Below are 17,553 nucleotides of genomic sequence, written 5' to 3'. Positions count from 1 at the left end.
TGTGTGACTAATGTAATGTTCCTGGGAGAGTAAGGGGAAGAGCTGTCTTAGCAGGAAACCAGCAGGAGATGACTGGTACAATAGAATAAAGGGGGGATGTCATCTTGTCCTGTTTTTAAATGACAGTCCCCAAAGCTCAAGGAGAGGTTATCATAAATTGGCCTTCGTCTGTTTAAGAAAGGATTGTTCTGTTTTCCATTTAAATTTGGATAGGTGACTTTGACACTGTCATTTATTGCTTTTAGAAATGCTTCAGTGTATGCCAGAAAAAGAATGTGTTCCTTGAAAGTCTCAGATGTTTTCAAGCACACCCACATAACATCTTCTCTGGGAGGAAGTATTTTCTCTGGGATTAGAACAGGGAAGTCAGTGAAATGGTTTTAGCAGCTCCTTTGTCTTCTTTTTCCTCATTTTTTCAGCATGATGTCAGCCAAATCACCTGGAAGTAGACTTTTCACAATGTTGATGCATGCCTAACTACATAATACCTGCTTTGTAAAAATCATGTTTCTTCATAAATTATAAGTTTCATGGATAAATGGGTATGACAGAGGTTCCATTCTAGAGAAGCCTATCTCTGATGCCCACTCTTACCAAAAGTAGTCATGTGATGTTACTGATGTGAAAAAATAATGAAATTCACATATAGATAAGCAAAAAATTCAGTCTTGCTGTTCTAGAACATGTTTTTTAATAGTATACCAATATCAGCCATATCAAGACCATGGTATCCTTGGCACCAGGGGATTAAAAATGTTGCAAAACAAGTGTGTGTGTATCTATATATAGCTATCTAATTGAAATGCCTTGTGTTTGCTTTTCCTAAACCTTATATCTCTAAAAATAAGTGATATATTAAAAAAAAAAATCCATTGCCAACTGTTTTGTTCTTCTGACTGGATTTTTGTGCTTCCTAATAATAGTCAATGCAGTGTTGTATAGTGAGGATAAGCTGCCTGGAGCCTGCCTGGGCAGAGCAGTACAAGATAACATTGGCTTATTTCCTGTTATATGTGGTTTTATAGCTATTTAGTTGGATCTTTTCCAAATGTTCTAGTAATACCAAAACCATACATTTTTACAGGGAGTAATACCTTAACAGGAGGTAGTTACTTTGCTGGTTGAAAACTTAAGTTTAGTTCTTGCTGTTATCTGATTTTTGAGGTCAATCAAGCAGCAGAGGCATTCTAGAAATTACTGGTAAAGTGTTTCAGTCATAAGATGTTGCTATAAAGGTTATGGCTCATGACTGTACATTGCTAGTTTTAGCAATTCTAGTAGTTTAAATTCTATCACCTTTAGAAGAAAGTTTTTGCAGGTCTATTAAATTTTTTTAAAATTTGACTTCTTGCTGAATCTGAGTGTTTAATATGCATGTATTCTATATGTGGTTTGCAACCCATTGCAGTAAGTTACACCTTGACACAGTGCACATGTTTCAGTTCAGGCTGCTTGCTTGCACCAGATTGGAGTAGTGGATAGCCTCAGGGCTGCCTGGGGTGTGAGACTGCAGTACAGCTCCTGGTCTGATCAGAAGGGCCCTTGAAGGCGATGGGAATTGTTCTCTTGGGCAGCTGACTTGCAGACATTAGTGATTAAACAACAGGGTTAGTGTTGTATGGCCACGCACAGATGTTGGAACTGGATGACCTTTAAGATCCCTTCCAACCCAAACCATTCTATGGCTCTATGATTGTTATTTTTATTGGCTTTCCACAGCCTCTCCTAATTGCCTCTTGTTTAAGGTGTAGCTTGAGAGACAGTTCAGTGAAGTGCTCCTTTAATGTGAGTGGGAGAATTCATCCAGTTCTGTGATCCCCAGTGCAAGAGAGACATGAAGCTCCTGGAGCAGGTCCAGCACAGGGAAACAAAGATGATGAAAGTACTCGAGTATCTCTTAGGAGGAAAGGCTGAGGGAGCAGGGTCTGTTCAGCCTTGAGAAGAGACAGCTGAGAGGGAACCTGATCGATGTCTATGAGTATCTGAAGGGAGAGTGTCAAGAAGATGGAACCAGGCTCTTTCCAATGGTGCCAAAGACTAGAGCAAGAGGTAAAGGGCAGACACGGATGCACCAGAAATTCCACCTGAATAGGAGGAAGAACTTCTTTACTGTGTAAGCAGCCAAGCACCAGATCAGATTGCCCAGAGAAATTGTGGAGTCTCCCTGACCGGAGATATTCCAGAACTGTCTGGACAGAACTCTGTACCATGTGCCCTAGGATGACCCTGCTTGAAGTGGGGAGATTGGACCAGATGACCACTGTGGTGTCTTCCAACCTGACCCATTCTGTGACTCTAGGTGAGGCATTCCAGAGGCATCTGCAAGCTCAGAATCTCCATTTAACTGCTGTTAAAAGACTGTAGCATAGGGTATGTTTAACTGTTGGTTTCTTTCACCATGGAAATAGGGGTAAATATTTTTAATACTCTTCATCCAGCCAACAAGAGATCTGTGGCCAATTTGATTTTTCATAGCCAAGCATGTAAAAATGCTATGTAGCCTTCAGTAAATATTCTGTTGAAAATGATAACTGTGGTATTTATTATTTATGATATAACACCATCTCTTGCATATTCTTTAATTTTTTGAATTCTTGACTAATATATTTGACATATACTTTCCTAGGAAAAAATTGGTAACTTTTTTTTTGCTAAGTAAATATGATGAAAACACCATATAGGCTGTAAGCAGATTTTTAACAAGCATTTAGGATGTAGCATGGCTGCAATAGAATGCTATTGCTGAGTGTATAAAGAAAGAATATATTCTCAAAAAAAGGGGAAGTATTTGATAGAGTAGATCCAGTCTCTGGGCATGGGTTCATTTGGGGCATAAGGTTAACTTAAGTTCCTTTTCAAACCAGTAGTAAGGCTATCAGTCATGTGAGTGGGGTTTAAAGTAAACCCAAACCGAGTCTGTATTCATTAAAACATCAGCACATGTTGATTTAATATGTGTTTGGGGGATGGAGGGAATAGATTTAATAACTTGGTTTATGATTTTGCCATCTGCTACACATAATACCATGTTCAATCAGAAAACTACCTTAAAAGTTTCACCAGAAGAATTGAAATAAAAGCAGATATTTCTCAAAAAGATGAGTGGGAGAAATAGAAAAAAACTCTCTTAATTAGAAGAGTGTCAGCGGGAAGAAAGTTCCTACTGTGAGAGATACTGGCTATTTTTATTACTTCAGCTGATTTGTTTTTCTTTTATTGAAGTTACATTGAATGCTGACCTGAAGCTTTGGCAAGTGGGTGGGATTCTGCTAGATTCTTCCCTCCATGGCTAAAGTATCATGGTTTTGGTTTGGGGGAATCTTTGTTTTCTTTGACACGTCTTGTCTTTGAAGGCAGTTTTCTTCTGTTTGTGGATATTTGACTGCTAAATGATCCAAACAGAGCAGTGTTAGTGAAGAGCCTTAGGGAACTGAAAGGACTGTGCATCACTGAGTCTCTGCAATTTTTCAGAGTTTTTCCCCTCTTTTTGAGGAAAAAGTCAAGATATGAGAATTAGTTGGCCAGAACTCAAATGTTCCTTTGTCTAGCACCATGTCTTTTGAATCTGTGCAACTTTCAGAAAAAAAATATTTTGTATTACATTAGGTTTATTTTTGAGGGAGAGAGTAGTTTTTATCTTATTTCATGATGTTCTTTCTAAGACATGGTCTCCCCACTCAAGTCCAAAAAGCTGCCCTTTTCACAAGTAGTAGTTCTGTAGAAGAGGGGAATATTGAAAGAAGGGCTGGTTTATATTCTTACTGTAATCATTAAAATGAAAGTATATGCTATTGACTTTTATTATTCCCTGAATACAAATAGGTGCTATATTAATTTCTTTCAGAAGCTGAGAAAGGATACTTAACAAGAAAGAGGTGCTTAATACTCCAGTGACCACTAGGTCTAGCTAGAAGCAGGCTTGTCTTAAATTCTGTAATTATAGAGCTATTAAGAATGATGTTACGTCTCTGACTAAAATTACTTATGCTTTGGAATTGTTAAATTTGTCCTCAGTAAATGAGGAAGGGACATTAGAAAAAATACAGAGCAATTAAAACATTTACAAAAATTAATTACAGATTCTGTCACTCGGTTGTCAGCATTTGTGTGCGTAGCTGGCACCAGCCAGCACTTCTGCCTCTGGATTAGTCTCACTGGAATGGGCTGACATGGGTAGTCTGTCAGAAAATGATCTGATGTTGCCAGGTACTGAGTGTGCTGGCCCAAGGCTTTCAAAGATATGTATGTTCATATCTCCCAGATAAAAGTAGCTCAGCTGATCTGATATCAGGATTACCTGGTCTAATGTCCTGAGTGCATCAGTCTGAATCACAATACCTGTCATGTAACTCACTGTGTGCACACTCCAGGCTTGTCCCAGCCCCAGGTGTTTTCAGTAATGCCTTTCAACATACAACTCAGGTGCCCTGCAATCTCTTTGTAGTTTTCACTAGTGTAGTTTGAGCTTTTGAACCTTAAATAATAAAGGTTTTATAAAGAAAGAGGGTTGCAAAATGAAACTTGCAGCACCCGTTCTTGATTGGGGGGGTCTATTCCCACCCACTTTTGCAGCCCTGTATTCAACCCATGTTTCTTAAAGGGTGTTGACATAACAGAATATTACAATTGTATTTAAGATGCTACTCCTACAAAAATCCTGGTTTTATTGAAAGGCTTCTATCTATTACTTTCATTATACATGATATGGTGAGTCACAAGAATGGATCAAAGTAGAACAATTTTGCCTTGTCTGCTTAACAGACTTAGAGTATAGAGGGAAGTCAGGTTTAGAAAAAGCACCAGATTTTGTGGTATCAGAGTTGGGATGGAGTATTACAGGGCAAATAGAATAAATTAAATATATTTAAACTTCCAAGTCTAGTAATATGCACTAAGTGAAAATGTAAAGCAAAGTGTGAACAGATGGGAAGTGTGTGTCAGAAAGACCACCTGATCCTTTCTGATTTAAGATAGCATAGCTTATATTTTGACAAAAAAAGGATGAGAAAGATATATAAGTTGCTGAGACAGGTTGCATCACCTGATGAATGAGGAAAGAAGCAAGTCACACACTCTGCTTTGGGGAAAATGGTTGAGAGTTGTCTGGCATTTAGAGTAGCTCTGCAACTGCTTCCCCTACAGCTTGATCCTTTGGCTCCCACCCTAATCATAGCCCAAATGCAGCTGGAGTTGGGCTCTTTGCAGTCAGAATTTGTGATGGTGACCCAACACGTTTCTCCACAGTAGGAGACTATAGACTTTGTTATACAAAAGCAGTCTTGCCAGCCCTGTTATCTTTCTTCCACCACCACCCTTAGTAAATATGAAACTTTTTATTCTTTTTTTTTCTTTTGACACTAGAGTTACTGCATGTCTGCCTTTGTTAGGTTTAGCTGTTAAATATCTACCTACCAGACTCTTCAGCTAGGGGAGTGAAATTGAGGTCAGTATTTCTTGTGTTTCTTAGCTTTATTGCATGTGTGCTCTACTTTTTTAAAAAGTGTATTTCCCAAGGAAATGAAACTTAAGAGCTTGTACTGGCTTTTTGTTCTCCACATTTGTTCAGTATCTGCCTGTTTGTCTGTATGATGAATTTCAGTCGAATTTGAGAGGTTTTGTAGATAGAGAGTTCCCACAAAAGATAACTATCTAGGTTAAGTTTAGAAGCAAAGTGATGCCCGGGCTGAGGGAAAAGTCACTGTGTTTTCACACTACTTGCTACTGAATATCAGAGTGAGATTCCACCTTGAGACAATTCCCTGACACCCCTGGGGGCCCTCTGAACAACTGTAAATAGATTTTTTTTTCTCTTCCCACAGTGTTTTCTCCTGTCTTTTAAGTTCTTCCCTGTCCACTGCTTCCAAAGACTCTTGGGTCTGCATGTCTTCTATACCAGGCTCTATAATAATATAGATGATAGATTAAGCTGGTCATAAGACCAGCTTTTTCCCCCCTCAACTAACAGGAAGAATGCATATAAACTAACTTTTGCTGGCTCTTTTGTTTCTTCCTACAGAAGGTGCACTCAGAATGAGTTTCTAAGAGCTCATGCTCAGTAATAGATTCAGGCACTTGTCATCTGCAGGAAGAGCAGTTTTCCTCCTGGTAGAATTAAAAACTAAGAAGACTCTGGTACTGTCTCTGTAGCTGGCATGACCAGTTTGCAAGGGTAAACCTTGGGTTCTGTGAATTTCAAAAGATGGGAACATCCTTTTTCAGAGTTGATTTTTATTTAAGATCTGAGCATTGGAAGCAGTGTGCCAGGGGTCTGAGGTCTTCCTGCAAACAGGCTTGAATTTATTTTTAATGCACTGAATAAACATTAGGAAGTAAAATGCTTGTCTCTGGATATCTGTAGCTACTTCACCCTTTTTCTTGACTCTGACTTCCCAACCTTTTTCTCCTTTATCTAGAAAAGGAGAGCTGGAGAATAGTCTATGTGTAATAGTGGCTCCTATGCCAGGGGCTATATACCCATCTCTTATAATTGCTGAAACCAGTTCCAGCAAATTCATAATTTTCCCTCTGCCTTTGACTGTGGGGCTCTCTAGATTTTAGCAGGGTAAAAAGTTCATCCATTCACTGTTGAAAGCATGTGATTGCCTTACATGCTAGGACATTCTTGAATAGAAGTACCCATTCACTTCTCCATTGCACAGACAACCCATTTGGGTTCTGGCATCCCACTCCTTAGTTACTTGTAAAAAAATTTGTCATATACTCCCCAGTTCTCAAGTTTCCTTTGGAATTGCTGCAGTCACACAGAGATAAATATTCCCTAGCTCTTCAGCAGCAGTAGTTTCCAATGGTTGGGGAAAGAAGACTAAATTAACCCTCGTACAAGGCACTATATACAATAATCTCCAAACAACTTCTGTGGTAGTTGAACTCAATTAACCTCATGTAAATGCCTACATCAATTATTTTTAGATTTTACAGTCTGTCAGCACCCCTCAGAAGTGCAGTAGGATTGCCTTTATATTGAAGTCTTAAAATTTCATGGTATGATGGGTATAATTAAAAAATAATTCCTGTACTTTTCATACCCATCCTCTGATTTGTACGCAAATGTATTTACTGACATATCTATACATGTACATTTTGCCGACTTGAGTACCCGAATCCTTCCATGTTTTAAAAATCTAATAATGCATGTTAAAATGCATGTTTTAAACACACAGCTGGTGTTGTGCATTCAAAAACTATTCAGTCACTGCTCCCTCAATGTGTGGAGCTCAGCTAGGCAGGGGAATTTCTGTAGTAATATCTGCATTGCTATATTGATTTCTGCAAGAGCCAAAATGGGTGAACAGAAACTAATTAACCTTGGAAGTAATTTAGGGGTACCAAAAATGATGAGTCTCAAGAATTGCTTCCTTAAGGCTTTTGTTGTTAGACTGCTGGGCATTTCAGCAATGGAATTGAGAAATGAATGGAAGAACTCCTGATTTTGTTGGTATTCTGTTTCATAGTTAAGACTCTTTAAACCACAAATATTCAGCAACTTTCTCTGCACCTAAATCTGTACTCATACATATACCACTTCCAGCAGACATCTTGCCTCACTCTTCCAAGAAAGATACTCAATCCTTTTTTTTTGCAAAGTATCTGTCATACATTGATATACAAAAATCAATGCAGTTTAGCCATGCTGAGGTGCTCTCTAAGTGATTATTCTGAACTATGTAGGATTTTAAGTTCCATTGAAAATATTTTCTACATAGTAGGGAATTTATTTTGCTTTTTGAATGCAAAACTATGTGAGTAATTTTGCAGTTCATAGGAGGATTAGTTTTGTCTATGGTTTTCCCGTTGTGAGGCAACTAGATTGTGTTACTGTTTCCAGTATCTGTGAGCCAAACTGTTCTGCTCTCTTTTGATCATCTGTCACCTTGAAAAGCGAGTACCTCATCTTTTCTTCATTCCATCTGCCTCTTCAGGGTGTGGGCTGAGAATTGTTTCACTATTGAGCCAATTAGAATTTTAAGGTCAACTTGATGCTTCTGAAAAGACTGATTTTACAGGAAGCAGGTCAGAAACCTGAAAGAATACATTTCAGGTGTATATCGTATTTGATGTGAAAACTGAATTTATGAGTTAAAACTTAGTCTTGCTGAAGTAAGCAGCAGATCTCCCTTTGACTTTACCTAGTGGAATTCTGCAGGTAGTATGTGCAGTTGTTTCATACATCAGCTTGCCAAGCCAGAACTGCCCTAAATATTGCCCCTTGTTTCCCTGCAGATGTGCACTGGGAACTACATATTTGTTCCTTATATGATAACTCCACATAACAAGGTGTACTGCTGTGACAGCAGTTTTGTGAAGGGACTCACGGAGCTGATGCCGCCTGGTTTTGAGTCTCTGCTTGGGCCCATATGCTTACCTCTGGTGGATCGATTCATTCAGCTCTTGAAGGTGGCACAGGCCAGTTCAGGGTGAGTTGTCTTCTTGTACACCCATGTATAATGCAGATATTTCGGCTGGCAAGATAAATGTCAGCCTCTTTTGCCTTCTGTTCAGAAAAACTGATACTTAATAGTTCAGCTTGGCCAAATTGACGTCTGCATTGACGACTGTTCTATCGGTACATGTTCTGCACATACATTGTGGGAGAGCTGTGGGGCCAGAAAAACAAGTGCAAGGGACCTGTCCCGAATTGCTGATGTGATGTTGTTCCTCTGCAGCCAGTATTTCCGGGAATCCATTCTGAATGACATCAGGAAGGCCCGGACGCTTTACACAGGCAAGGAGCTTGCAGCAGAGCTGGCAAGGATTCGACAGCGAGTCGATAACGTTGAAGTCTTGTCTGCTGACATTGTAATAAACTTGCTGCTGTCCTACAGAGACATCCAGGTAGGAGTTCTGTGCACTACTAAGAGTAGTAAATTAAATTACATTCTCACAGAATTTTTTTTAGTGTATTTTGCAGATTTTTTTTAATGAACTATGGATAAAGCAAAAAATTTTAGTAAAAGTCTTTTATGGTGTCTTCTCTGATGTTTTTATTTTGTTTTGAAGTTTCACTGTTTGCCTTTCCACAGCAGAAAAGGGTTTTAAACAGTGCCTAAAAAGTACATGACATGTAATAACTCTTCTGCATCTCAGCACTGCTGTGTGATGAACAGTGCGTAGTTAAAGGCTATGGTGGCATTCTGCAGTTGATAGGCAAATGTATTCTTTGTCACCAAAGCTGGTGATGTTTCTTATGGAAACATAAATAGTTCATATGCATATCAGGTTTTGGAATGATGCTGGTAATTGTTTGTCTTATTATCCATAATTTCAACTATCGCTCCTTAAACATTATGAAGTGATTTGACTTTGATTTTTTTTTTTTTTTTTTTTTTTTTTTTTTTTTTTTTTTTTGTTTTTTAAATATGTCAGTGAGTAAGCTACTTTAAAAACTGTGGTATTAAAGAGTCTTGTTTTTGTGGCTTATGCATACTTCAGAGATTTGAGATGCCTTAGTTCAAATGCAGTTACCCTTCTAATGTCTGCACAATATGAGCACTGACATGTGTTCAGTTCCTGGAGCTAACTTTAATCATGGAACAGATGTATGAAAATTTCCACAGGACCATGTTGAAGCAGCACAGGAGACCAAATTGTGCTTCCCTGCTAAATACTGTGCATATTCCCTTCTCTGATTAATGCTGGGCTATTTACAGTTTGAGACTGAAGAAATTGAAATCCACAAAACTTAGAATGGACTGAAAATACTTCCTAGTATGAAATAATAGTTGCTTAGGTTGAAGAGGAGTTTATATAGGCATACCTCAGTACAGCCACTTAAAACATTATTATTTCCTTTCTTTCGGAAGGATTATGATTCCATTGTGAAATTGGTGAAAACCTTAGAAAAACTGCCCACTTTTGATTTGGCTTCCCACCACCATGTGAGGTTGCATTATGCATTTGCACTGAACAGGTAAGAATCTACCCTTCCTTCTGCTATGAAACACTAAATCAAAACTTCAAACTTTGTAAGGGATGGGTAATCCTGTGTGAAGTTCCCTACTGGAATCTTTATAGACAGTCCTATGATTTTCACTGAAGCAGGTCTGGGGATTCTAAGCTTCTTTTTATCTCATACTCTCAAATTTAATTCCTTTTCCTTTAGCATGTTTGATTTGTCTTTCCATAGGTTTGCATTATTTTTTGTTTCAGTACCTAAATTAGAGCAAGTAAATAACTAACAATATTTTCCTTCTGTAAAATAGACTTTTAATATTTCTATGTGAGTGACAGTGCTGCATCATTTGTGCTGGCAGAGACATCATCTCATGGTAATTTCAGGAGACAGAAGCAGACCTTTCATCAATGCCTACGGGAAGATTTTATCATATTATGATGATAAAGTAGTTTTCATGTTCTCTGATAACATGGGCAAAATGTGATACATGGAGCAACATATGCTGCTTCTGTAGATTAAATAAAAGACAAGCCTAGATTTTCCTTCTAGGATATTTAGGCAAGTGACTAAAAGGGAAGTTTTTTCAGAGGAAATTACAGTTGTTCTCTGCTCCATTGCTGTTATCACAGTGGACATTTTAGAGGAGACCAGGTGTCAGCAGGTACTGAAATTATCAAGTATAGAAAATGTCTATAGATGGTTCTGCTTCTCCCAGAATTGAATTTTGTAATTCAGGTCTTCTGAGGAGACTTGAAACTGCATATTGCGTGAAAATTATGTCAAAACATGTTATAAAGAATTACTTGGAAAAAATAAACCTGGTTTTGAAAGAAAAAAAAAAAAACAAAAAAAGAAAAAAAAACCCCAAAACAGCTGTCTGGCATTTTTGTTTGAATAAAATGTCCAGATCCTTTCTTGTGCCTTTATACCAGGTAAATGAAGGTATAAATATTGTGCCTTTTTTTTTTTTTCTCTTTGACATAAATATGTGAAGTTTTGCAGATTAAATAATCCAGCATGTCTGCCACTTCTACAGAGCCTTCACAAGGATCACCAGGTGTTCCTTGGAGTTGTAACATGTGTTTAGACCTCAAGGTCACAGTTTTCTGGGACAAAGTCACCTTTGTAAACAGGACTAGTTCACTGAGGCACTAAAAACATGGACAACTGCAGCATAATCTTTTCAGGCATATCCTTATACTTCACTAGTTCTGTGATTCTAAGATGTTGCCTCTGAGAGTATCTGACTAAAGATCTACATAGTACCTCCAGAGGAGTCCAGATGAGATTTTCCTATTCCTTTCTTCTCCCAACTGACCATTAAACTAGAAGCCATGACAGCCATGAAAACATTCATGCTTTGGTATGCCAAGAAGAAATTGCTTTGCCTAATTGTAACTTTCTCCTTACTGGGACTATAGAGGATATTTTATGAGCTGAGGCAGGTCTGGAATACTCTGCACTTCTGAATCTTTGCTATGAAAAAAATGTGTCTCTTGCTTCTAATCCAGGTCACTAGTATGGAAGGATGGAGCGGCTCAATTAGTCAGGATTAGTCTGACCTAAATCAAGAAAGTCTGAGGGCATTGATGATGGAAAAGTAAACAAAAATAAAAGTAGGGACCTCTCTCTCTGAAGACCAGTGAAGTGTAAATAATCCATGTTGCAAAACAGTATTTGCTGTACTGGTTTTGTTCTCATTAAATTCATTAATCTGGATTACTGATTGTTGATACAAGATGTGGAAATGTTGAAAAGGGAATAATTTGATTGTTCAGTACACAAACACATTAAAATTCTAAACTTTTGATACTGAATGATGTACGTATCAAAACTATGACTCATCAGGAAGTGGCTAATGCTTGCAGTTACGTGGTTTATTTGTCTGAAGTACTTCTTTTAATATTGCCTTATTGGCTTTACTCCTAAACCATTGCTATCATGGGAGTTCAATCTGGTTTGTGCTTTTTGGACATTTTGCTTCATAGTCAAAATGTATATAAAAAGTAAAATCACAAACATAAGATTGAATCTTTTTTCCTTTAAAGGACGATTTACAATGAAAGAAATACTAGACATGAAATCAAGGTTCATATTTTTCTATTTTATAAGGAAGTAACACATGATACTTCTAAGAATTTCCCTGGAGGCTCTTGATGCAGTTTTCAGTGCTTTGCTATAACTGATGCTTCATGAGAGAGAGAGAAGTTATGTTTGGGGGCTTTTATAAAGGTTTCTCATGATATAAAGAAAAGACAAAAAAGAAGAAGGAATGAAGTGTGTAGCTATAACATAGTCCATTGTGTCTATCCATCAATTTACATGGATGAAGTCATATGTCTGTACTAAAAAATGGTAATGAAAAATTATTCCTTATTAACTTCGTTGTTTTTTAATCAAAATTATTATTTTCAACAGGCGAAATCTGCCTGGAGACCGACAGAAAGCTCTAGAAATTATGATTCCCCTTGTAGAGCAGGAAGACCAAGTAGCTTCAGATATGTACTGCCTGGTTGGTCGAATTTATAAGGACATGTTTTTGGAATCTGGGTTCATAGATATAGAAAGCAGGGACAAAGGAACTTTCTGGTGAGTACTGTTTTCCTGGTCTATGTCCTTTTGTTAGCTTTGGGAAAATATTCCTTGAACAAGAATATATTTAAATGGTTTTTCTTTCCAAATATTTGGCATCCTTAGGGGATAGACTGAATCTTCTAAACTTCCTTGCGTGTTTGTTGAGAATGAGAGATTTATGTTGTTCACATATCTCATTCTGCAAAGTTCTTCAAGTGCCTCAGAGACTTGAAGTTTAGGTGTAAACTAAATTCTTCAGAGTGTATTTTTCTAATTTTTCCCAAATATGAAGTCTCCTGTTTATTGTTTTATTCTTAGGAATCTAGGCCAGAGAATAATCAGTCATGAATTGATTGGCATGTCTGAAATCTGATAGATACTATCTAGCAAGGCTTAGAGGTTTAACTCACAACCAATATGACTGTTCCAAACTTGCTGATGAAAGTTTTATCACCCCAGCATCATCGTATAATATACACACATTGCAGTGGACTGCAGTAGCATCATTAGTCAAAGCAGCACACAATAACTAGTCAATAATAGATAAATTCTTATCCTCATTTTAGGGACAAGAATCTTGATTTTTAATGCTTTTGAAATGCACTAAATCCCTGTTACATGGAAGAGGGTAGAAAATGAAGGCATGTGATGCTCTCCTAGATTTCTGTCAGGATGAGCTGCTTCTCTGCATTCAGATGAGGATACAGACAATCTGCATTTATGTGTCCTGCAGATCACATCTTAGCTCTGGTCTTGTGCTCATCAGCTGCTTGTTGAAATAAATGCTTAAAATGGAAAGCTTTCTTCTTTTTTTGTTGTTTATCATTTGTTTTCAGTAAACTTCAGCTTAGAACTGTCTCTCATAAAAGATAAGATAAAATTGTTTACCATTCTAAGCCTCAGAATACAAATGCAGTTTATAACTTCTGGTCATGCTTTACAGTTTGGCAATTCTTACTGGACTTTTAAAAGATGTTGAAATAACAGGAATGCAACATATTATTGTCATCCCTCCTAGCATAATTTTGGATTAAAGAAAAGTTTCATTTCCTGTAAAGTGCAAAGCCTGTAAAAAACTTTCAGGGGTCTTTTGTAAACACTGTATTTTGCTAGTGTCATGAACATGATAAAAAGAAAAGTGTAGTTCTGTATACAAATTTTAGGCATTATTACAGACTAAATTAAATATGAATTACTCTTGATATTGTACATCTTGCTTTCTCATTGTTCATAGTGCCTTATGAACAGATAAACTTTGATCTTGTCAAACATAATTGAGCTAAGAATGATTCTATGTATAACTGGTAAGTTCATGTAGACATTTTAACACACTTTGAACAAATGCATCTTAGCAATAATGTTAATCAGATCTGATGACAGGAAGTGATTGCAGGCATTTCAGTTTAGGAAAGGACAGAGGCTGATAGCTCCTGCACAGGGTAGGGTGCTGACCAGCCAGCCCCTAAGTAATCCCTGAAGTCTCTGGCAAGTGAGACCCAATACAGAATGCTCTGTGTGCCTCCTGCCACAGAACAAGGAGATCTCTGTTAAGTCAAGCTGGAGTTTGGCCGGAAGCTGTACCAGATAGTCCAGTTGCTTTTGGTTTGTACTGTATACTGGATATTGATTTGAGTTTCTAGTGTTAGTCATACAGCATGACATGCTGAAATGTTGACTCATAATCCAGTGAAAAGCTCTTAGAAAGGAGCAGGCCTGCTCTAGTGCTACAGCAGGCCACAACAGGACAAGGTGTGTGCGGGAGCAATGCCTCCATGGCAGTGCTATGTTATGTTGAGATAAAGGTTATTATCTCAGTCTTAGAAAAATAAGGATGTAAGAGAAGTGTAGTGAATTGCATGAGATAATGAGAATTTGGCAGCAGAACCAAAGCAATGGTTTTGCAACAACTAGCAATGTCAAGGTACTTTGGTCTATTCCAATTAAAAAAAATCAAACCAACAATGTGCTTTTCTGACAATTAGAAAGCAGAATAAAAGGCATCTTTCATGCAAATATGAGAGAATAAATGAAAGAGTAATTTTTAACTGTCACTTTCTTGTTTCACACCGACAGTGTGAATCAGATTTACCAAAGCTACCAAGTCTTTATTCATATCTTTTCACTCTACCTCCCTAATTCAGTGTCTGCACTGCAACATTTTCTCAAATGTCAGCAACTACAACATTTTTCCAGAAGTACAGTCTCTCTTGTATTGGAACAAAAATACTAATTTCCGAGGCTTTTTCTTCTTCTTCTGTCAATCTTTTCATTCTCCTTTTTGTATTGCATGAGAATTACAGCATGGAAGATCTCTAGGGCAGAAAAGGTGGTCCAATTCCCAACATCACTATGTCTCCAAACAGATAATGCCAGCTAGAGGGCTTCTCTTAGATATATATATTTAGAATCAATGAAAGTGTTGTCCTTTTTAATTTGCAGATTTTTGTGGGGTTTTTTGTTTGTTTGTTTTTGTTTGTTTGTTTGTTCTTTGGGTTTTTGCTTGTTTTGTTTGTTTTGTTTTTTGTTTTTAGGTTGGGTGTTTTTTCTGTGTGTATGTGTTGGTTGGGGTTTTTTTAAGCAAGCCAAAAATATTTTGCATGTACATTCTTCCTCACTTTTTTGTAACTCACAGTACAAAAGAAAATTGCAGATAATGAAACATAAAGATCTAGTACTCTCTTCTTCTCTTGCTTTTCTTTAGAGCAGTAGGCGCTTGTCTAATGATTAAGTTCTTTGGAGGTGGGCAGCTGAAGTATAAAAAGTACTTATATGTAGCAGATTGAAGAGAAGCCTGTCTTACAGATTTGGAGAGCAGAGCTTATGTTAAAGGATGCAAAATCATTAAACATTAGAGCAGAAAAACCAACAAACAAACAAATTAAAAACCAGCCATATTTTTGGCCTGGTGGGATAAACATACCTTAGCTTTGTTTGCATGTCAAAGCATGGTCTTGAAGTCAAATCCTTAGGTTTTGCACGGATTGTTTTTCTTTCCTTCCTCATATAGTAATCTTGCAGCCTGTTTAATTTTTTTAAATGTGTTCCATTTGTTTGTCTGTATTTTTTTTCATCCTATAGAAACTAATTTTAAACTCCATTGTTTGTGAGTTGTGTTGACTGAATCTCTTGTGCTCCTTAACCCACATATGATAGTAGTCTTTCCTTCTCCCTATGGAGGTGTGAATATCTGTATATACTTGCAACCAAAGGTGTTCTTATGCTGAAGAATAAGTTTGAACCACTGTAGATGTCCTGTTGCTCTTGTCACAGCCATTTCCATTGCTAGCATGAGGACAGTGTGTGCTGTGTTTGTGTGAAGCACCTCCACTTTTAAGACAAGATTGAGTCTAGATGGATGCATCTGCCATTTCTCTTGATTGCTCAGTTCCTCTTGAGGAGAATGAAATCTGGTATAGTTCTTTTTTATGTGAACTCGTAAGGACAGTATCAATAAGACACTCAGTAAAGAATAAAATTTGGAGTAGCTGAAATCATAGCTTAATGTGAGGTATATTCTTCTATCACTTGCTTCTGTGCTTAAGCATTTTGATATTGCTGTGTGCCATTGTAGCATATACCCAATAAAATCTAAGGTTTCATGTCAATGAATATTCATATATTAAAGACTAAATCAATGACCTTATTAATAAATAGAACTCTGAAAAAGGTCTTTTACAAACTGACAGTGTTTTTCTGTTTTATTTGATCTTAAAGAAAATATTGTAAGACACTGTAACTTTACTGGGATAATTTTACTGAGATTGATGATTAGGGTCTGCGCTTATTGTGTGGGGGGAAAGGAAATGGGTGGAGGATGTATAAATAACAGACTCCTAAAAATAACCACATAGAATGTGTGGAAAACAGCAAAATATTTTTGCTTCTATGGGTTCTTGCTGTGTAAACAGAAGATAAGCTCTTAAATTACCTAAAACTGTAATGATGCCTCAACTAGATTGTATTATTTAGAAAGTAAGGTTGAATGTTTATTTTTCCAGGTTCAAGAAGGCGTTTGAGTCAGAGCCAACGTTACCAGCAGGAATTAATTATGCAGTACTCCTCCTGGCAGCTGGACATTGCTTTGATACTTCTTTTGAGCTGCGGAAAGTTGGTAATTATAACTTGCAAATTCATGGTGAAATTATATTCTAGTGAAAGTACACTACTACTCACTGTTACAGGGGAAAAATCTGATGATTGTATGTGAAAGCTTTGATAGAGAGCATGTGAATATTTAAGTTGGTCTCACCACTGCTGATGCCACCTGACTGCCGGTGAGTGCTGTCATGAAGACTTGGTTTCAGTGTCAAGGTCTTAAATGGTTACCAGAGTTTGGCAAAAACTAAGCTTCCTAGTAAAGGCAACATTTGTGTGAAACAGGAACACCTGAAATGGGAAGCCAGTTCCAGCTAGTACTCTTTAAAACAAACAAACACCAACCCCTGGAGGGAATATGGATGACAAGTCCATCCTAAGACTGAGGAAGGCGCACTTGACTTGAGTTTAGGTTGGGTTCAGAGAAGAATATTTCTCTTCTGGTGCATTCTTAGAGGTTTCTGAATGTCTGTATTCATAGACTTGTAGAATAACAGTGGTTTCAGTTGGAGGGACCTTTTAAAGACCATCTAGTCCAAGCCCCTGCTGTGGGCAGAGACATCTTTCACTAGATCAGGTTGCTCAGACTGACCTTGGACATTTCCAGTAAAGAGGTATTCACTTCCCTGGGCAACCTGGTCCAATGTCTCAGCACCCCTGTCACAAAAAGCTTCTTATTTAAGAAGGAAGAATTAAGATGATTTTGTTTATGATTTTGTTTGTGATTTTCTGGATTTGAGGAGAGCAAAAACTCAAGAGTAGTCAGTAATACATTCAGGGAAGATTTGGGAAAAAGGACTGAATGTTATAATATGCATTGCATTTGGTGGTCTTCTCCAAGAATTTGTATAATTCTTGACTTTCTGTAAAGTCTTTTTTTATCTTTGTTTCTCCTGAGGAGATTGTCAAGTGAGAAAGAAACAATTTTTTTCACTCCACCAAATGTATCTGTATTCAGCCACTGCTCTAGT

General features: G+C 37.4%; 1 protein-coding gene across 2 annotated transcripts in view; it reads left to right on the top strand.

Annotated features, from left to right (window-relative positions):
- MAP3K5 (mitogen-activated protein kinase kinase kinase 5) overlaps positions 1-17,553 on the top strand; it is a gene marked incomplete at its 5' end in the record, with an annotated part of 100,853 nt that overhangs the window by 32,905 nt on the left and 50,395 nt on the right. For both annotated transcript variants that reach the window (XM_083856422.1, XM_083856423.1), the window contains 5 exons: positions 8,242-8,435; positions 8,685-8,853; positions 9,822-9,928; positions 12,332-12,502; positions 16,486-16,598. In XM_083856422.1, coding sequence (XP_083712548.1) covers positions 8,242-8,435; positions 8,685-8,853; positions 9,822-9,928; positions 12,332-12,502; positions 16,486-16,598 — 754 coding nt within the window. The remainder of the gene's footprint in view (positions 1-8,241; positions 8,436-8,684; positions 8,854-9,821; positions 9,929-12,331; positions 12,503-16,485; positions 16,599-17,553) is intronic.

Source organism: Zosterops lateralis (assembly GCF_965231275.1).
Source record: "Zosterops lateralis genome assembly, chromosome: 3".
In the NCBI taxonomy this organism is placed as follows: Eukaryota; Metazoa; Chordata; class Aves; order Passeriformes; family Zosteropidae; genus Zosterops; species Zosterops lateralis.
This window is presented reverse-complemented; position numbering and strand designations above follow the sequence as displayed.